The sequence below is a fragment of the Aquila chrysaetos genome, chromosome 7 (assembly GCF_900496995.4).
Source record: "Aquila chrysaetos chrysaetos chromosome 7, bAquChr1.4, whole genome shotgun sequence".
Lineage (NCBI taxonomy): Eukaryota > Metazoa > Chordata > Aves > Accipitriformes > Accipitridae > Aquila > Aquila chrysaetos.
Window position 1 is genome coordinate 34,318,491 of NC_044010.1, and position 22,122 is coordinate 34,340,612.

The 22,122-nt window shown below is 39.3% G+C and overlaps 1 protein-coding gene across 3 annotated transcripts in view; it reads right to left on the bottom strand.

The window, feature by feature from the left end:
* Positions 1 to 22,122, bottom strand: part of DSCAM (DS cell adhesion molecule) — a 475,910-nt gene that overhangs the window by 155,062 nt on the left and 298,726 nt on the right. For 2 of the 3 annotated variants that reach the window (XM_030020086.2, XM_030020087.1), the window contains exons 8-9: positions 21,519 to 21,794; positions 7,087 to 7,365 (exon numbers count right to left, since the gene is read on the bottom strand). In XM_030020086.2, the coding sequence (XP_029875946.1) occupies positions 7,087 to 7,365; positions 21,519 to 21,794 (555 nt within the window). Of the gene's footprint in view, positions 1 to 7,086; positions 7,366 to 21,518; positions 21,795 to 22,122 lie in introns of those variants that run through there. The other variant, XM_030020088.1, reaches the window with a different exon arrangement.

Genomic DNA, 22,122 nt, shown 5'->3' on the forward strand with positions numbered 1-22,122 from the left:
TACTCAGAGAAGACAGTTGATTCAGTAACTCTTTTCTCACTGTTCTGTGTTCATTTTATCACCAAACACAAAAGGAGTCCCAAGTACTTATTTTCCAAAGCAGGTGAAAAGTACAAATAGTTGTACAAATAGATTTGATTTTATATGACTCAGCACAGTGGCATCAGATTGTTTTACCTCAGTAACTGTAAGTAAATTTGTATTCACAGCTTCTGAAAAATCAATTACAAGCTGCTTATCCATAAAGAGCGTAGACCAAAAAAAAAAAACCCCACCCCAAAAAACCAATCTCAGTTGTATCCGTCTTACAAGTGAATGATTACAAATGTTGGACTGGAGTGACTGATAAATACTGGCCTCCTCTACCACTGAAAAGTGTGAAGAGTATAATGTCTTCTAAAATCTCTCTTACAATACAAAACTTTTTTAACTTCTTTGTTTTATTTCCCTTCTCTTTGAAAAACATTTTCTTTATATTCTTCATTTTCTGTGGATGAGACTGCCAAGAAGTGTTAATTTTTCAGAAAATAATTTACTATATTAAATGGGTAGGCATATGCAGAAAGTTCTGGAAAAGTTCAGCAAGACTGCCTAGCATAGAATAAAGGCAATCAGCCTTTAAAATACTATTTGCATTAAAGTTATCTGTTAAAATAAAATTTTTGTCTAATCCTTTTGGGTATATATAGAGAAAAATGGATGGATGCCAAGTGCAAATGTTGTTTGAGCATTTCTATGGAAATGCATCCTTCCACATCTTTAATGAACTCAGGTAGATATTCTTGATGTGTCATGCCTTAAACGCTGACAAACTCTGAACAGAGCTTTTTATCATGTTGATTTCACTGTAATTTGGGTATATATAAAACATAAGGTTTTGCTCGGATATTCTTGGTATACTCATTTTAAATCATTACTTTCAATACAGAATGATACCAGAATGGTAACTGTGGAAATTAAATTTTGCCGTATAAGCTCCAGAACCAAGTGTATGATTAGCAGTTGTATGGTTTCCTTGTACTGCTCCATAAACAAAACATGTTTTGACCTTACTTGGCAAAAAATTCTGCCCACATCCAGTAATAGAAACAATTTCTATATTCAGTAAAGCTTTGGCCTTCCTTTAGGACTACTTATAAAAATGCCAACTGCTGCTCTGATTTTGAAGACATGAACCCTTGACACTTAGTCTTAAGATTGCCAATAGAAATCAGAAAGATGCTACAGCAAAACGAAATTACTCATTCAATGACCTTTCAATTGTTTCTCTATTGCTGTCTAGGTAAAACCACAGGATTATTCCTACAGAAATGATTAAAAAGTAAACAGAGGAGACCTTTACATTTTTCTTCCTCATTGATGGTTTCCTTCTAAATTTCATTTCAAATGAATAACTTGTTCAGTGCTACATGCTACCATATTTTGGAAGACAATGCAGTTAACTACTTGATGTAGATTTTGATACTTAGCTTTAGATTATAAAGCTACATTCACTTTTTCATTATCTTTCAGGAATTCATTAGCCCTTGAAGAAAATTTGCTTAGTAAGAATTTAACAAAGTTAATTTGTCTGATATGCCTAAGTAGAGTTAATGGAGAAAAGAAAACAATTAGTTCTCCTCCTCTCTCTTTAGTTGTAAAGGTGTGGGCCTCCTCTGCCCCTTGAGAAGTCAAACACTCTGAAGTAGCTCACTAATATGACTGAACAGTTCTACTTTTATTATCACCCTTGTTTCAGCAGCACAGTCCCTTGAGCCCATAAAGGAGGGCATTTAAAATTGCTTTAACAGTGAGTTTCTGTTAGACTCTCTCATTTAATGCAGCCCACGGATCTGTGACGAGAAATGAGCTGTTGAATTGTTTAGTGTAAGAGCAATAAGTTGACAGATGCAAACTATTTAATGGCTGAACTCAAAGGACCTAAAAAAGGTGTTTTTAATCAATATTATGACTAGCAGTCTCAGGCTCTCACAAAGGGAAAACAAAGGATGAGAGCAATCAGAATAGGATGTTGAAGATAACATGAATGTCACAGTGCCATTTTAAAGGAAGGAAAATGCTTTTATTATCTCCTTGTGTGAAATAATCCTGAAAAGATGATAAAATATGAGTTAGTACCCTAAGAAGATACTGCTTACCAGTGTCATCGGTGCTCGCTGTGATGGACTTTACAAGCTATTAACTAAAATCAATTTATGAGTGTGTGTTAACATTTCCTGATTTAATTTTGCTTATGTAAATCCAAGAATCCTTTCTGACTGTGCTTTATGCCAGGGACCAGATGACAAATGTGCACACTCCTTCCTGGACTTCAAATCTATGCAAGTGCTTCTGGCTCCCAAGTGCAGTGATTACTACATCACACTGGAGAGCAATTCTGAAGGCTCCTAACACGGGCTCCTCTGGTGGGCTACTGGGGTGAGTTAAGAAATAATCTATGACATTGGCCCAGAATACAATGTTTCATTTTTACGGGGAATATTTGTACTTTACATTTAGATCATACTGTCAAAATGATGGAAGAAATTTAATCAGCCAAAGCAACCATTGATGTATTAATGAATGAGATCATTAAACACTGTACTTTAGCAAAGATGAACAGTTATTAAATTTGGTCATTGGACCTAAGGGGTCGATTTAGCTGGTTTAGTGAAACCATTTGCTATGCAGATCAAGAAAAAAGATGTACTTTTGCAAAATGAGACAGTGCCTAGTGGTTTGTGTTGATCAGGTTTGTCTAATGAGAACATTAAATAGGAAGTGAATCATTCAAGAGTAATCTTCAAAGGCGCAGTGTAAACACCAGCAAAGAAAGTAAATGAGTTTTGACACCAGCTGTGACCATAAATCTTCTCCCCTTGCTTTTCTATCTCAAACTTCATTTGCTGCATCACACCAGCACCACCACCAAACATCAGAAAGCAGACAGATACTCACTTCCTATCTGGAAGATTCAAGGCTCAGAGACTCCTCATTGGGTGCCTAACTATGTAATGATATTTGACATTCCTGGCAAGTGCAAAATGAAAACACATTTACCCTTAATGCACTAAATGTATTAAGGGGGGGTTATTAGGTATTCAAAGACCTCATCTTAATTTTAACTTGTGATGTGTTCACTAGCAGGAATTTTAAAATTGTGATTTATGCACCCACTACTATCTTTGAATTCTTTTTTCTGGCAGTATCTGAAAAATTTTGAACTCATAATACATTTATGAGCTTTTTCTTTTTGGTTACCAATTAAAAACTTTTTTCGCTGCTTTTTCTTTCATAATTACTTCATTCCCATTTTAGGAAACCCTACAGAAATTAATAACACATGATAAAGTGTATATAGAGTTTTAATCACTCTTTAGAAGACAGCCCTAATGAGTAAAGCCTTAATTAATTTGCATGATGATATAAGTAGTTGACAGAGAAGATATTTTCCTAATTTCTGTGTATGGCTTTCATGATAGGATCCTATTCTTTCCTTTTTCTTAGTAGCATGCCTAGCAAACCAAGAGTGCAACAAGAAATAAAATAAAATAATAATCATTTATGGGGTTTTGAGAAACCCTTCTAGCTTGCAAATTTTTGATGAATTTCCAGAGGAACTACAGGCCGGGATCTGGCAGAGCACAAGATTTGGAGAAGGAAAGCCCTGTTTTCACTCACCTGGACTGCCTACCTGCAGTCCCTAGATGCAGTGAAGGTGGTAGGCTTCTCCCAGTGACTAATTAATGAGCTTTTGAAAGATATTCCATAAACATTAGGACTAATCAAGCCTGCTTTTCTGTGGATTTGTATCTTGTGTTTGAGTACAAACTCCAGTTGGAACATTTCTTGTGTTTGTAGAAGGGCTCACCTGAGTAGATTCTCTGGTGTCTAGTGTTACACTCAGTAGAGGTGTTTCTACTCAATCACATATTTTCATTAAGTTTTTAGGCTTTCAGCTCCACTGGAGGCATTTTCCCCTCTTCCGATTTGTCTGAAATTGGCCAATAAATTGTGGAGGGAAGTACTGACAGATCTATGTCCAGAGTGTGTGACTCTGTCTCATTTCCGGGTCCTCACAAAGAAACGCATGGCAGAGAACTGAGATTGCCCTAAGATCTTCTTACCCAGGGCTGCACAGCTGCTCAGAAGCTTTCTCCTCTCACTTTCTCTCTTTCAGCAGGTGTCTTCCACCTCCTATGTGATGCTCAGCAGGGAAGCTCTATGGAAGCCGGTCATCTTCCTCTAATATTTAAGACTGGGAAAATCCAGCCTTCCTGGTCAGGTATTTTTAGGGCTCCTTATCACCACTTGGTTGATTTATAGAGCACAAAGTAACAGGAACAGCAGTGAAGATTTAACATAAGGTGCCCACAGATTTTGAGAACAGTGCTTGTTTTAATTTTGTCATTTAATACTCCTGGAAAAATGGCAGTGCAGCTTAGATATGAAAAATAATATTTGTAGGAAGAATATAGGAAATCTATTTAACAGACTTAAAACTTAACAGAAAAATATGAATGCTAAAAAACAGCAGATACATGTGATCTGACATAGAAAATATTGAAGAAAAAAAATCTCAAGTTGTAAAGCCAAAGAATTTATGTGGCTGCATGGATTCTGCAGAATTTTGTGTACTCACTAGTAGTTCAAATGTAGCAACAAGCAGTTGGCCTGTGTTTCTTCATTCATCTTAGGAATGGATTGGATTTAGATTCTAATTCAAAGTCTACCCATGTACTGTAAAATGATATGGACTCCTACTTATTTTGGAAACATGATAGCTATCATCATTTCTAAGTCTACTTTTAAAACTAATACAAAGACAGTGTAGATAAGGAAAAAGGAACTTTGTGGGGAACAGTCATATTTCCCTTTACTTTGCTCTCCCATTCACTCTGTACTCTCATATCAAAGCACACAAACTTCACATAAATCAGATATTCCCAGAACACATCTCCTGACATTTAGGAAAGCCAACATTTAAGTTTGAAGCACACTGCTGAGAAATCATCACACAATGTTGATTAGAAACAAGAGGAGTTAAAGCACCATTTTTTCTCCCTTTATTTGGAGAAAAAACACTTACTTGATTTAGAAAAAGATTATGTTTCAGTTATAGGGCACCTATGAACAAAAAGATGAGGAGGGATTGGAAAGCTTGGAGAAGAAACAGACAGCAGGAAAGCAAGTCTTTACTTAAATGTGTATAGGTCAGATTGGATGCAGACTAGTAGTGACCAACAGTGATGGCTGCCTGTCTTCTGACCTATGTGGAACGAGACAGCTGAAGCAGTTCAATATGAGGGAAAGAGGTCAGTCCAGGGTTTTGGCAGAAAATTCAGGTCAAACATCATATTATATTTTCCCCTTTCCTTCTGAGTGAGAACTATTATCCCAGATGTATATGCAAAACTGATTAAGACATTACCATTTAAATTGACAGAGAGAGAGAAGAGAGTAGAGGAGAGAGGCTTAAAGGAGGCTGCTGCAGAGCACTAGCTGGGCAGAAAGATAAGCAAGAGGGGAGAAATGAAATAGCTGTCATAACCTCCTAAAAAGTTGCAGGACTAGGACTCCAGAAGGCTTCTCCAAGGCACAGAGCAGAAATCCCTACACATGGACTCACTTGAGCTGTTACAGACTCATGGGTCTTGGTGCTGAAAAAAGGTTAGACAGTGTTTGCAGAGAGCCAGTTTTCAGCGGTACTACCTAGATCATCCTACCATCCCTGTTCTGATGAAATGCCGATAGGAACCTGTACAGAGTTGCTACAGTGATTTGTTCCCATCACTTCAAGCACTGAGTATAACTGCAAATCAGGTATGATCTCAGCTGTTATTAGATGCAGCATTTCTGTGTAGGGCAGACATAGACAGTGGACTGTCTGTTGTGATGGGAGGTTGTCAACTTTCCCTTCTCCAGCAAAAGAGCAGGTGAGGAAAATCTCTTATTATTAGAATGATGAATAGGGTTAAAAGCTAACAGAATAGCTATGGGAAAGAATAATTAAATGCATGTAGCTAATTAGACTACTTCATTTAAGAATTACTGTATAAGTGGGGAAAGTAATAGACATCTGTACTGAATAATACTTAGATAAGATTAAAAGCAGTGATTTTTTTAAAAAAATCATTTAAGTAATATTTATATCAAAACTAGTGAAAAAGCAATGGACCTATTTGCCACTGAGTTTTGGGAATACTAGCATAACAAAACATAAGCATACACATTCTATAATTGGAAAACTAGAGAATAATCTGTTAAGGACAGTCCTAGGACGAATATTTGCGAAGATTTGACTTAAAAGGAAGAGCTGTTCAGAAGATTTTGCTTCAAATGAGTTCTTGAGGGGGGGAAATTTAAAACACTTTGAAAAACTTCCAGAACGAAAAGGAAGCAATTTGTTTTTGTTGAAGTTTTGTACAGTAAATTTGAAGATATATCACAAGGCATAATCTAGGTAACTTGGCTAATGTGTGACTTGAAAGGCAAAAGCTGCTGAAGGCAAGGTATCTCTCTGAAAGGTCTTTTCCACATAAAATGCTTCCTTACTGAAACTATATTCACATCTATTTCAAGGCAAAATGTTGTGAAGTCAGCATGAGCAAACGAATCATGCTAATTACATAATAAACACAAATAAGGAAAAGAACAACATGGTAACAGGGGAGAGTCATTTCCCCATGAAGTCAACATCCATGCTTTGCTTTTTACTGACATGTCATATGAAAGACTGATCTAAAAAAAAAAAAAAAAAAAAAAATGGGGATAATTAGACTAAAACAATAACAGGGAGGAATTTGATACCATTTCAAAGGCTTGATCCCAGTGAACAGGCTTGTGCCTCACAAAATTTTCCAGGAAGTCAGTCTTGTGGCTGCCCCATCCACCCTGTGCACTCCAGGGTTTTCGATTGGTTTCAAGAATTTCAGATAGAAAAGTCCCATTAGTTTCTGTGCTTCATTACTCTGTGTGCTCTCTGTTATGAAGAGAGGAATTACCATATTTTCCTCTTTTTTATACTTCCCATCAAACAGATGTCATTACAAAATACTGATGAATTCTGCTTAATTGGTGCCCTTCAGACTAATTATATCTACTTACCTCTCACGATTAATTGGCTTTGGTGCTCCACAGCTGCTGCATCATTTCTAGCTATACAGGTATAATTCCCATTGTGCATCAGCGAAAGATTAGAAATCCTTAAGGAGCTGGTGAAGTCAATGTTGTCAATCGTCACCCCGAGGCTGGCTGGGATCGGCCTGCCATCCTTCTGCCAGGTGATTGTGATGGGCAAATCCCCGGAGACCACCACACAGGGAATGAAGACCCGCTGCCCGATGGAGAACCGCGGGAACTCAAAAGGCTGAATAAAAGGCGGAACTGAAACAAAAGAGAAGAGGGGAGCTATTGCAGTTACAGTCTCATTTCTGAAAACAACATAATGGAACAGATGTGCAGTGCTGAATATGTAAAATCAACACCTTTGACAGCCATAGAGCATTGTTTAGCTAAAAAAATCACGTCTTTTGCAAATACCTTTTTTTCTTGACTACCCAATGCATACGCAGAGATCACAAACAGTGAAATCCCTGGCTTGTAGAGACACCAGACACCACTGCAAGATTCCTGCAAGAGTATTGAGCACCTCTTCAAGAAATCACACTGCCAGCTTGCGACTCCCCAGGTCTTTCAGCAGCGACACTGCCTGGATGGTCCAGGAAGAGCTCAGCAGCTTTCAAGGTCTGGTGTGAGGGTCTTGCTCAGGGTCACGGAATATACCTGGAAGAGGCTCCGGCTTTGCTTCTGGGACATGATGACAGGGAGTGTAAGCTTCTCTAACTGCTCCTGGCACTTATTTCTTGGTGTTGCAAGTCACGATTCTCAATAAGATTAGGTAGAGGTATGAAGTGAAAGGCATATACAGTACTTGTGACAACAAATTAAGTTAAAACTGATGCCTAAACAGAGGGACAGTATGAGGCATAAACGCTCAAGCTGGCATTTAATTCCTGCTAAGCATATTTTGCTTGGCAAATCTTTTTCTTTTTTTTTCTTTTTTTTTTTTTTTTTTTACTTATTATTCTGTGACTGAAACAAAAAACATGAAAGAAACACTCTTATTTTCTATTCTAGGGAAGAATTCCACTTCTTAAAACCCTTTTTGTTTTCAGGTATTTTTGATAAAAACAAAGGAAAGAGTAGGTTGGATTCAGTAAACAAAGCAAGAATTAATGGGGGTGCCTCACTTCCTCCAGGCAGTGACTGGAACATTTACTAACAATTTGGTAAATTGAGACTCAAATATCTACCCAGACGAAGGAACTGAAATCTTCTCCCCTTCTCAGGGGAGCACCCTAACAGCCAGGGGATTGATCTAATATAGGTTTCTATCAATCACTCCTGAAAAGACTATAAAACCAACTTTGCAAGCAGTACTCAAATTCTCATTTATCAAAAGAAAATGTTCCTAGAGGTTATGTACCTTAGATATAGGAGTGTATTTTCCTATTCTTCCTGAAAGATTACTTATATATACTCTGTAGTACATTTGAACATCTTTAACAGGAAAGACTGAAGGATACCTACAGCAGAACATTTATACTGCTCTATATTAGCTAGCTTCAGAAGAAAATGGAGTTGGTGCCTTTATCTAATTGTATTTCTTTTGTCCTTTCTCCCTTTAGCAAATCTAAGGCTGTGTTTTCCCCAGAACTGAAGCAGAAAAGCAGCAGAAAAACTCTTCAAAGTGGTTGCAATGTATGCTAGCCCATTGACTTCCCCAGCAGCATTTTTACTCCTCTGCCAGTGTCCTACTTCTGGGATGCAGGGACAGGTATTTGTGACCATTACTATGTTAGCTCACTGCATTTCTTTTGATCATCGCGTATGTTGGCTGCTCCTCCATCAGGAGTGAGAAAGTTTAGCACTAAGGAAGCGATACCAAACCCCCTGAAGGGCTAAGGTGTTGTTCAAAGGCGTGTTCAAATGCTTGTGTACATGCACATAATGGTGCAAGAGGTTGACACAGATCAGATATTAACTCCACTGTTTCTGGCATAGCCGTGATGCCATTTGATGAGGAGAAGTTACGACCGTGCGCAGCTGCCACAGAGAGGTAACATCAGGCACAGGGTACCACAACTCACCCTTACAGGCTTTCCCTGACTTCTTCCGAGAGCGGCTCGCTGTCTGAGGTTGTGAGAAGTGCCACTGCAATCAATTTTTCTCACATGCTGTAATGCTTTTTCCTGACTGCCATGTCTCAAATTGCTAAAACCTGTCCTGTTGTGTTTTGAAAATCTGGTAGATCAGGCATACAGAAAAAAGAAACTCAGTATAAATTACTGTGTTTATTCGAACTTTGTGCGCTGGAAATTAACTGCTTTTTCACCTGGGGACCTAATGTCACAAAGTGAGGCAAAATGTCTGCCTGCCTCTTCTAATTACCTCAGCACAGCTAATGCATTCACATGAGATATTTTGGATTCTTTGTATATCAGCAGAAAAAGGCCAAATTTCTCTTAGCATTTATTGAGAAGCAGTTTATAATACAAGTGGGAATGAGAAATTTTCAGAATGAGACTGTCAAAAGGTTTTGACATAACCTTACCCCTTGATGAGTGCAAATATCTGCTAAATGCCAAGTGCCTCCCTTACTGTGTTGGCTAGCACATTTCTGCCCAAACCCTTCTCCTAGTCTCAGGCATCATTACTGGAAGATATGCTAAAATTCAGAACAGGGTGGCAAATTGCTTCTGTATTTTCTGCTGAGTGTGTAACAAATTTGAACCAATCTTTTACAGACAAAATGATATCAAAAGTCAGACAACATATTGCTCAAGGATTATTATGTGCATCTTCTCTCTCCATCTCCCTGATGTAGAAAACAGGGAGCAAGATCATTAGGTCACATTAAAGTATTTTTCAGAAAATATTGATTTGCAAGGCTGCATTTACCAACTCTAAAATTTAAATAGCAGCCTGCAAAGCATTTCAGAAATTGGCTAAAATATTTATAGACAGCACATTTTCCCTCTACTCAGGTTTTTAAGATACAGAGGAAACCAACATTTATTTCTGCTTCATAAAATATAATGTATATTCGACCTGCAGCAGCTTGCAGTCCTGACAAGGAGCTTATTTTAAAACCAGTGTGTAATTTAAAATCAGTACTTTAAAAAAGTAAATAGTCTAGTGATAACTTTGAAGTATTGAGGAATGTTTTTCAGCTACAGTATTTACCAGTTTGGGCTCATAAAGGCAGTTCCTGGTGACCTAACATAGTAGATAAATTTTCTTCCTGCTAGTTTGAAGAGGGGAACAATCACAAAAATCAGTTATTAAAAACATAGAATAAAGCATACCTGAAGTCAGGCAAATAACTTCTGAAATACAAAAGTTGCCATATCTATCTATCTATCTATCTCCACAGTAAAAAGTTGACATATATCCTTGACAGATGAAAATATCAAGCTTGATTAACCAGTGTGTGGGTTATTTTTTTTGTAGACTAAAGCTGTATCATTGCCAAACAGCACCAAAAAATAAGAGGGATGTATACTACAATAGTCCAGTGAGAGAAGTTACAGTAGGACAGATGTATTTAAAATGTGTTTAAAATACTTCAAGGTGTGTTGAAGTATTTTCCTTCCCTATAGGTAGCTTTAGTTTGACAATACTTCAGAGCTTGTATTTGATTTTTTTGTGAAATTGTGCTTTTTTATATATAAGATGTTACATGTTAACTATATAGAGAGAGGGTTGTATGTGTATGTGTGCTTGTGTATATGGAAGGGATGTTTCTTCCTCTACCCACAATGGGCAAAAGAGTGAAAATCTCTGCTTTATGCAATGAAGCTCAGTGTCTTGGGAATGCTTTATTGATGAGTGCTTGAATTAAGTGTCTATTTAAGAAGAGGAGCATGGGCCAGCCTCATTAGTGCTAATGCAGGAAGATTTAAATTATGTTTTTGTGCCCTAGCAAGGTCTTCTGTACCTCTGGGAGATTATTGTAAAGGAGGGCAAGGAGGGCTTCCACGCTGCTCTCCATTAGCAGAGGAACATCCTTAATTTCTTGCCCTCCATTCCATGGGAGTTATGTTGGAAGAAACTGCTGAGACGATTCACTAAAACAGAGTATCCTGCAGATAGCCTGTCTCCTGCAGCAGCCTTGTGAACGCGACGTTTCTCTCCTGTGGCTCTGCATAGTAAAAGGAAAGTTGTCCTCTGCTTTATCATTATAAATGGTTCCCTAATGGATTTTCTTGCGACAACACTGTTGCAGGAGCTGTGCCCACAATATAAAATACCTTTGGCAATGAATAGTCACAATGCAGGTCCATTGGCTGATGCAGAGTAATAACCACCAAACTACGTAGCCTCTTAAGGCAGCCGTGTGACCCTAGATTTCATGCTCTGGGTGTGCAAAAGCCAAAACTGTTTTGTCTCTGCACAAACCCTAGCCACGGTCTAGGCAATTGTAAGTTTTCTCAGGCATCGATTTTTTTCTCCTAAATAACCCCATCCCTTGTGGTTGATGGTCTAAGCAATTGCACACAGTCGCTGAAGCACTGCATTTTTCTGCTTCTTTTTGTATGTATTGAACCTTATCAGTAAGGCATATTATTCATCGAACTATCTGTTAATGGCATTTACTGATCCGAGCCTTATACCCTGCTCCCTCGTTGTGTCATGACGCATCCTGTCTTGAAAAGAGGGAATACCGTTATATTCTTTGGGCCTTTCTAAGTGTATGCATTGGAAAAAAAAAAAGAACTAAACTAATCCCTGTTATGCCTCTGTTGTTGCACAAGATTTCCCTCTACTTGTAGGTTCATTAGTTACGAAAATTAACTGGTTCATTAGATTAACCCTGCATTCAAAAATCTTCAAAATCTTACCACAACGAGCTGTGGTATTTTATCAGGAACTGTTGCTGAGTGTGGCAGAGCAAATGCTGTGGTGTGTATTTCCCAGGCAGCTTACGTGAGAGACTTCGCCTTTTGCCTTAGTCCCCACTCCCCTTTCTGCAATGCAACACTGGTATCTCACAGGCTCCCTAATGCTGTTCTGGGAGCTCCTCCAAAATAAGAGAGGATGTAAAATGTTAGGTAGAAACCAAGAGTGCTTTTATGTCATGTCTCATCCACCTATCAAACCACCTCCTTTCAGCCTCCATTGTGAGGGGAAAAGTGCATGCCCTTATCATACAAAGCATCCTGCAAACCTAGGATGGTGGGAAGCTCAGTTCCCTGAACAAGGAGATGCATTCGCTATTTATTTTTTAAAACACAAAACCTCCTTGATTTGAACATGACAGTAGCTGCAAGAGTATATTAACACAAGCTGTTACCTTCATTGTTAAAGTGCTGCCTGGTAAAAAGCCTCACTTTTAGGCTATGCTTCCAGAAGCACTTACCAGTTACTTTTACTATGCTTTGGAACCTGGTCCAGAGCTATTACCCTTGTTTATTCCCTACATGATCTAAAGTGATCTTTGTCCTCATGTAACACTGTGAAAAGTTGAAACCAAATAAATCACTAGAGCCGAAAAATCTGCATTTAGATCAGAGAGGACTTTAACAAAATGATCTCTGGCTCTGAAAATCATTCCCGTGAGCAGTTTGGTTTCACACTAGTTTCCCTTTCACCTTCATCCCTAAGCAGCTGATTTTTTATCACCCTTCTGTTTCCACAGGGTTGATACTGTCTCTTTTTTTTTTTTGCATGCTATGTCTGTATTATACACGTTGATTTGAAATTAGGCCAGCATACTCCAGACCTGCACTCTCATGTGCATGGACAGTCTCAACTTTCCATATGTACTTACTATATGTACTTACACACACACTGCTAATAGCTCACAATAACTTGATGCAGTAAAGTGCTTAAAATTTTAAAAGCAATTTTAACAAATATATAAGAAAGTATTTCAAATATAATTGACAAAATACATACAAAAAAGAACAAAAATATGCCTTCTTCCAAAACCAAAGTAAATAAAGCTTCATTGTAAGAGAGAGGAGGGCTAGCTTTTGATAAACCCAAGCATAATATACAGATACTCTTGAACTCCTTAACTGAGGCTCTTATTCAAGTATTAAGGCTCATTTCATATTGTTTACATAATTCATAAATAAACACATCCATACACCAGCTTAAATTGTGTTTGAAAGATGTAAGACTGTACACAAAACCCTCACAAAAAAGTGAGTTTTATTTTAGATTTAAGTGAAAAGTTTTATATTTATACATACTAATTCCTCATCTTGAAGACTAGGATAGTAATGAAACAACTGTAATATACCTTTTTCGGGTGACTATGTTCTGCAGTGTCAGAGGTGAAGTCATTGGGAGTATAGCATATTAGAAGTGGACTGCTACAAAATAAGACACTTAACTGCAGTATCCACATGACACTTGTGAGCTTTTAAAGAAGGTAAGTCAGCTACTTTAATGTAAGGCTAACCTTGAGTTGGTTTATGTTGAATGGCAAAAAATTTACACAGACCTGTCAAGTCTCACATGCTGAATATCGGACTGTTTTAGTCTTTTCTTCAGGTACTTCTACGGGTTAGATGCTGGGGTTCTCACATGGGCGATATCACTGTTAAAGTGCATGTTCCCTTAAATCAGACTGCTGGCACTGCTTGCTCCCTGTAACAAGTCCCCATGCCCATTATGTGGCCTGAGAATGACTGTTAAGTGAATTTTTTCAGGATCTTTTGCATGACTGGACATTCTTATCCATTCCGACTGCATGGCCCTTGTGTGATTCCTGCATATGACAACTCCAGTCACTTTGAGAGACCTGAATATTTCTTCCTGAAGAAGCTGCAAAAAGCTTGGAGGAATCCAAAAAGATATTGCATGGGAGAGTGAAAGAATGCAGAAAGTGATGTAATGACAGAAGTATCTGAAGGATGTCAAGGCCAGAAGTTTTTCTGACTCAAATTATTGGCAAGGTTCAGTCAGTAGGACAGATAAGAAGTTACGTCTTAGATACATGGATGAAACTGAATTCACACTTGCCATAATCCATGCCACAGAGTGAAGCATAAACAGATTAGCAGATTGTTTGATGACAGCATGCACCATGGTACCAAGAGCCCTTGAAAGATTTTTCCCTTGATGGTTTTTTCCCCTTTTGTGCCTGCATATTTTTCACTATCTAAACCAGTCCTCCCTGAACTGAACTGCAATGCAAATCCACCAATAACATATTATATATTTGAAAAAGCTAGATACTTCCCAGGAAAGATGAGGAGAATCTATTCAAATCGTTGCAACATGAAGTTATTCAGAAATAGCCCCTCTTTGGTTTGCTTGTTTTCTAAAAAGAAACAGGCTGGTACAATTCTTTTACGCGGTTCACAACAGGTGAAGTGCTATCACTTTGTTATAAGGCAATGAGAAGCCTTCGAAATCAATGAGATATATAAGGCCTACAAGATCAGAAACAGTCCTTTTGAACACCACACTTTTTATTTTAATGATGCTGCACCCTTCTCTCTCAGGGGCTTCTTTTTCAATTAATTTGTCGGAGAAGTGTGAATAGCAGCAGGCTGTTTACATGAGAAGTATGTCCCATGAGACTGATGAAAAGAAAATCATCACTTACTACTGATGGCTTTTACTGTAGCTGAGAAAACTATTACTATAAATTACATAATAAAAAAAAATTGAGATAATGACTCAGTCCTGTTTTTAAAATGCTTTGAGATATACTAAAATGCTGTAGAAGAGATGTTGCTATTATTATTTTACCATCTTGCCACTTGAAGGGTTGTTTTTCAATGGAAATATGAAACTTACAGATGGGGTGGGTAATATAACCTCTTTCTTTGTTTGCCAACACTTCTCATGATAAGACTATTTTCATTTGCTTGCAGTTTGACTTTTGTTTGGACAGTATTTTTCCAGGCCAGGTGTCTGCCTCAGGCTGAGTCACTTCAGCTGGAAAGTTTCAGCTACAACTGCTTGGCCATTTCCAAGAATAAGGTGGAAGGGTGGAAAAATAGGGATGCAGTATATTTTGATTCTACCATAAAAGCAAAAAAAAAAAAAAAAAAAAAAGGTGTTGTGAGAATCTGAGAAGTCCCACCTGCCCCATGGTTAGCAGAATGGATTTCAAGTTTGGCAGGTGATGGCACTGATGGTAACATTATTACTGTCCCTATGAAAAGTCATCACAAGGGTGCACAAATTTTGCAGTCTGAGCAAAACCAAGTAAATAGATAAGACAAACTCCTCATAGTTATCACATCCTGAGAAGACATTTTCCAGTGACTAAAGTCTAAGAGCTCCCAGGGTTCGAGCAGCACCAAACACATCCTAGCACTACCTTCAGTGGCTGAGTCAGTTCCAGCCATGTGGGGCAGGTGCAGTCTCATGAGATGTCAGAAATCAAAGCAGACAGATTTGTCTCTCTAGTGTTTGTACAGCTGTGCATGCTGGGTCCAGGAAGCATGAAAAAAGTTATTTCAATGCAGAGAGAAAGAAAGGAGATGTGGGGTCCACGGGGCCAGAGTGGGGAACCAGCCTGTACTGCTGGGCATGCAGATAGCAGCAGCAAGCGATGGAGCAGAAGCTCAAAGTGGTGTCCAGGGTAACAAAAGGGAATTATAGAATTGGATTCAGGGGCAGTGGGGGGAAGTCAGAAGTTGGGAGCAGGCTTGCAGTGGGATTGCAGAGTTGATGAAGGTTGGTAAAGTGGAGTTGGGAAGCTGGCTGGGGATTTGAGACTGGGACAAGGAAGCAGTGGGGTGAGGTACAGCACTGACAGTGAACAAAGACCTACATGAAGGGGAGACAGACTGAAATGCAGTGGAGATGGAGAAAGTGAAGACTGGCAGAAAAAGAGGACTGTAACTGGAGGCTGGGAGGAAGGTTGGGAACTCTGAAGGGGAAGACTAGTTTTGAGTCATGAGAACAAGGTATCAAGGAAATGAAGACTGAGATGGGAAAGACCTGGAGGACAGACTGGTTTTGGAACCCAGAGCAGAAAAGCCAGGACTTGGGCAACAATGAGCTGGAGAAGACTGAGGAGGACAAGTCAAACTTAGGAGTAATGAACACAAACCCCTACATCTTCTACAGAATATTCTTCTCCTTAGGATGTCTGACTTCCATAGTCCTCTGCCATTGGCAGATGTACATGAACTCCACTGGCAAACCACTAGAGCTGGGCCAAATGCAGAGTGCGAAACTGGTGCTGCTAACAATAATTCTGTTCTTGGCAAGGACCTATGAGGTATCCTTAGTAAGGCTAATCTCGATGACTGACTTCTGAGGATGTTAATAACTACTATTTCTACTTTGCAGGAGGGGGAGGAAAGGAGGTTCGGTTTACTTTACAAAAAAAGCTAAAAAGAAAATTGCATTTAACACAGGCCAAAGCAAAAAGCATTATTACAGTTGCAAAGGCAAGTGGTCGACAGGTACAAAATACCAGAAATTAAGTATGTAAGTACAGTCGTAGTGTCCCCCCTTTAGGTATGCATTCCAGGGTGGGTAGTTTTCATGGCTTTTTGTCAGAACTCAGAACTGGCCAATTCATTTGTCTAAATATAAAAATATAATGCCAAGATGGCTTGATTTCCAAAAAGCCCTGTTAGGACTCGGGCATGGCTCCAACAGAGCTATGTCTGCCAAGCAGAAATCTGCGTATTTTCCTGCCAGCTTATCCAGTCAGCTCCCAACAGTCAGCTTATGGGACTGCTAGCTTCCAAGATCCAGATTTTGGGACAGAGACAGGGGACAGGCAAGGGATGGGGGGGGGGGGGGGGGAGTGGCATGCCACATCTCTGTGGGACAGAGTTATTTGGAGTCTGCAGACCTCTGGGGTAGGTACCTATGCAGACACGGGCACCAGTTATTCCTAAAAAATGAGACGACTGATTTCATGTGGTGTCTCATTGATTCTTCTGATCAGCAATGCAAAGAAGTAGCTGGCCTACTAGGTTAAATAGCACATAAGTGCCCAGCTCCCAAGCTTTTGGCTTCCTGACAGCCTGCCAGGTGGGAGGCTGCACAGCAAGGCTCTGTAAGCCCCACTCTTGGGTTCTCTGGCAGCCAAGATTTCATTTTGAAGTTATTGTGAAGAAACTTTCTGTTCTCCTCTCTGAGATCTTACAGTGATTTCCAAAGAATGTCCTCAAGATTTTGCTTTCATTTGGATGTTTGTAAAACTCAAAATACTCTAAAGAATGGGCAGCCATCTTGTATTTGGTTACATGCTCACGCTGTTGCATATCTTTATTCGGACACTGCTTTTAGCAAGTCCTCATTCAAGACAGAACAAGGATGCTTCATGTACTGGAGAGTTTAGAAAGTGGGTGGTAAATGTGGCAGGGGGCTGCAGACAGGAAAGGCCAGTTGTATGCATAATGCAGATAAATGCTGCCGTGTAGAGCCAAATTCTGTATTCACCTTTGCCACAGATCTCTCAGATAATGCTAATTAAATTACTTAAATCTGTCTTTCCTAGGGGATTGCTAAGCTGGGTGACGTGTCTGATCTGAAGAAGGAAAAAGAACTCTCAGAATCAACTTCATTTCAGTGGGAGCAGAGCTTTGAACATATAAATGCTATATAACAACAGGTGAGCTGGAAAAATCAAGCTGTAGGCTTCTGAAATTGAACATACAAAAATTTGTGGCTACTTCGAAGTTCAGTCCGTGCCTCTGTTGCCATTTGCCAAAGCGCTCCTGATCACCCAGGTGGGTTTTGAAAATGAACACATTGTTTCTAAAACACTTTGATGCCACAGAGATTATCATCTCAGAAAAGCTCATGAGGAAATTGATAATTATGACTTCAGAACAGAACACAGAGGAAAAAAAATACCAAGTAACAGCTCATTAAGTATCACCTATTCTCAATCACCCATCAGATGACTGGTTTGAGGTCACCCAGGAAGCTTGTAGCAGAAATGAGAACAAACCAAAGGATCCGTGATGTTGAAGATGGGCAATAATTCTCCTTCTTTTTCTCTGGAGAAGAAGTAAGTATACTGACAGTATGAGAAGCTGAACTATAAATAAGGATATTTGAGCACTGACATAAACTCCCCTTACAATGTCATATTTCAGAGTACTTTTAACCTCCAGTTATGCAAGCTGGGCCATATTTTGTATTTCTTGGAATCAAACATAAGTGCCTGAAAACTCATCACATTAACTTTGGAATCTATAAAACAAAAAGGCAACACGACCATTAATAATTGTCCTGGTTTTGGCTGGGATAGAGTTAATTTTCTTTCTAGTAGCTGGTATAGTGTTATGTCTTGGATTCAGTTTGAGAAGAATGTTGATAACACACTGATGTTTTCAGTTGTTGCTGGGTAGTGTTTAGACTAAGTCAAGGATTTTTCAGCTTCTCATGCTCAGCCAGCAAGAAGGCTGGAGGGGCACAAGAAGCTGGGAGGGGACACAGCCAGGACAGCTGACCCAAACTGGCCAAAGGGGTATTCCATACCATGTGATGTCATGCCCAGTATATAAAATGGGGGGTGTTGGCTTGTGGGGGATCTCTGCTCAGGAACTAACTGGGTATCGGTTGGTGAGTGGTAAGCAATTTCATTGTGGATCACTTGTTTTGTATATTCCAATCCTATTATTATTATTATTGTCATTTTATTATTATTATTATTATCATTTTATTATTATTATCATTATTAGTTTCTTCCTTTCCATTCTATTAAACTGTTCTTATCTCAGCCCACGAGTTTCACCTTTTTCTTTCGGATTGTCTCCCCCATTCCTCTGCGTGGGGGGGAGGTGAACGAGCAGCTGCGTGGTGCTTAGCTGCTGGCTGGGGTTAAACCACGACATAATATTTTAAAGCAACAGGCCACTTTTGACTCTTCACTAATATGTTAGATAAAATCATTACGTAGTTACAGAAGAAAACAATACATAGCCATCTACAAAACCACTGTGGCAATGCTGACCTCCAGCTACAATAGCAGAACCTTGAGAATTGTTCAGGTCTGACATACAAAGCTCACCTTTGACATTTTGGGCTTAGCCTATGAGGACAGGCTATTAACCTTTTCTTAAATAACAGGGTCTTGTCAACGCCAGGGTACGATGAAGTAGCTAGGGCACTTTGCAGCCAACTTTGGCAACTCCAGATCAATAGATATGAGCTATGCTGACACGTTTGCTTTGCACGTGCCATGGATCGCTTTTCACGCTGCAACTTGCACTGCTCTGACGCATCTGCCTTGAGGGGCATATGCAGGATGAGGCTGTATCACAGGTGCAGTGGCAGCTCAGCCCACTGGCACTCTTCAAATGTGCCACATGTTTATGCAAATTATTCAAGGTATATTCAGTCACTGAGATTTCTGAGCAGCCAATGGCCCTGGCGGCTACTTATCCAGAAGTACAACAGTACACCTTCAAGGAAGTCAAATCATTGACAAAAGCTACAGTTCAATCAAAATTGACAGAGCTGGCAATCTGCTTTCTGGGGGAGGAATTGTCAGGTTTGAAATTGTAACCTAATAGAAGAAAAAACAGTATTGCATCTGTGGTACCAACTAGCATTCTCAGTGACTAGTAATGTTTTGATCTAAATGCCTGAGTTGTAAGGATAGATATTTTTTTTTTTTTGGTCTGGCTACATTCGTTTTGATACTTATTTGAAGAGCAGTATCTTTTAAGAGGCAGCATTCCCCACCAGATTCACCATGGTGAACTGTTAGTGCAGCAGCAACACAATTACTACTTTGATATTCAGTTCCTAAACTGCATCAACAGATCTGCGATATTATTGTAATATCAAGCAAGGTACCACATACATGAAAAGAAATGGTGACATTAGCTTTTTATGCCACAGCATGTGACCAGTGCCCCTGATGGTCTCAGGTGTGTGAGATATCAAGTCTTTCAGAGTCTGAATTGCTAGTGGCTTAAAGCTAGTCCCCTAACCTCTTGAAATAGTTAGCAATTACATCATTTGAGACTGAAAACAAGAAAGGACTACACAAACAGAACAGAAAGAAGTTAAAAGATCGGATGTCTGTAACAAAGTCATTTTACCTTACTGTTCTCTATATCTTACCTGAGAACAGATACAGGAATCAACCTTTCTTCCTTCCTCTGCTCTGACCCCCCAAAAGCCCAGGAAAAGTTTCTAAGAACTTCAGGAACAATGAAATTATACCTCAATTCTTCCTACAGGTTCTCATGAAGTACACTATTTAGTGGCCCCATTGCTCAAAACTAGGTGCTACTGCAATCAGGTTTTCTGTCTTTTGTGTCCTTGTGAATAGGTCTGAACATTGCCAATATCAGAATAGTCAGGACACAATGCTAAAAAATTCCTATTCTCATCTGTTGCTGAAGTCTTTCAGGGCCATCTGAACATCCTTGCTTGGGACTATTTGAATAGATTTTAAGCATCCTATTAGAATTTCAAGTCACATTTATTTACAGTGCTGCTGTTCAAAGAATCAAGAACACTCAGAAAAGCACACTTAATAAGAGATGTGCTGGTTTTGGCCAAGATAGAGTTAGTAGCTAGTATGAGGCTATATTTTGAATTTGTGCTGAAAACAGTGTTGATAGTTCAGGGATGCTTTTCGTTACTGCTGAGCAATGCTTAGACAGAGTCAAGGCCTTTTCTGCTTCTCACCTCAACCCACCAGCGAGGAGACTGGGGGGGCACAAGGAGTTGGGAGGGGAAACAGCTGGGACAGCTGACCCCAACTGACTAAAGGGATAATCCAGACCATATGATGTCATGCTCAGCATATAAAGCTGGGGGAAGAAGCATGAAGGGGGGGACGTTTGTCTTCCCAAGTAACCGTTACATGTGATAGAGCCCTGCTTTCCTGGAGATGGCTGAACACCTGCCTGCCCACGGGAAGTGGTGAATGAATTCCTTGTTTTCTTCGCTTTGCTTGCATGCACAGCTTTTGCTTTACTTATTAAACTGTCTTTATCTCAACCCAAAAGTTTTCTCACTTTTACTCTTCTGATTCTCTCCCCCATCCTGACACAGTGGGGAGTGATCGAGGGGCTGTGTGGTGCTTAGTTGTTGGCTGGGGTTAAACCACGACAAAGGGAAGCAAGGTTAATGCTTTTGGCTCCTGTTTCTGCTTATTGGCAGAAACACATTAAGATTCTCATCTTACTTTTCAAAAGCTGGAAAGTTACTGTCTAATGAAAATGTGAACTTTGTCATTCAGCAGAGAAACAGTCAGCAGTGAAACTTAGGTGACAAACCATTAATCTACTGACTTAGTTGTTGTAGTGAAAACTGCTCATAGAAAGCTTGCTTCTGCAAGGCTTCCACTTAAAAAGCAATACTTTGCTAGTTGAACGAAGGTGGGTAAAATTCAAGAGAGAACAAGACACAGTGACTGATTAGCATCTATGTCATCATTAAAATAAACAAAAATGTGGATTAACTTTTTAAAGTGCTCATTATCTAACTGCCAAGACAATCCTATGTGTGCAATTCTGCGTGTCTATAAATGACACAGCCATTAGCTTGGCTCTAGTTTTCTGAGTTAACCTCACCTTTTACTGTCACGTGCACACTCTGGCTGGTGGACAGCTGAGGTTGAACAAGGACATTGCACGTATATTCCCCCTCGTCTACTTCCTTCTGCACATCTGAAAGCTTCAGTGTCCCGTTGTTCTCAAACGCCACTTGGCGATGGTTAAATGGTAGCAGGTTAGAGTTCTTGTACCACTTGATGGAGTAATACGGGTAGCCAATCACACGACAGTGGATGTAGGTGTCCCGTCCAGCTATTGCTGTGATGTTCTTCATTGGTCGAATGCTTGCTGGCCCTAGAAGGGTAAAAAGAAACTCTTGAAAACAATTTAAAGGCACATTTGCTTGAGGAAACATGCATATAATTTTTCTGAATATACAAACGTTAACGACATTTACAGATGCAGCTTGCACAACACTTCTTAGCATTTGACAGTTTTTCCTTTAAGAGCTGCTTAAGCAGTTTCCCTAATCTTTATATGCTCTATTTTTTCCTCACCCTGCAGCATACATACTAATTATGTGGGGGTATATGTTTGCATTATCCAACACTTGCCTGATAAAATCTTTGCTGCATTACAAATTAAAAGGCTGAGGATGATTTAATTAATGTGAAATACCAAA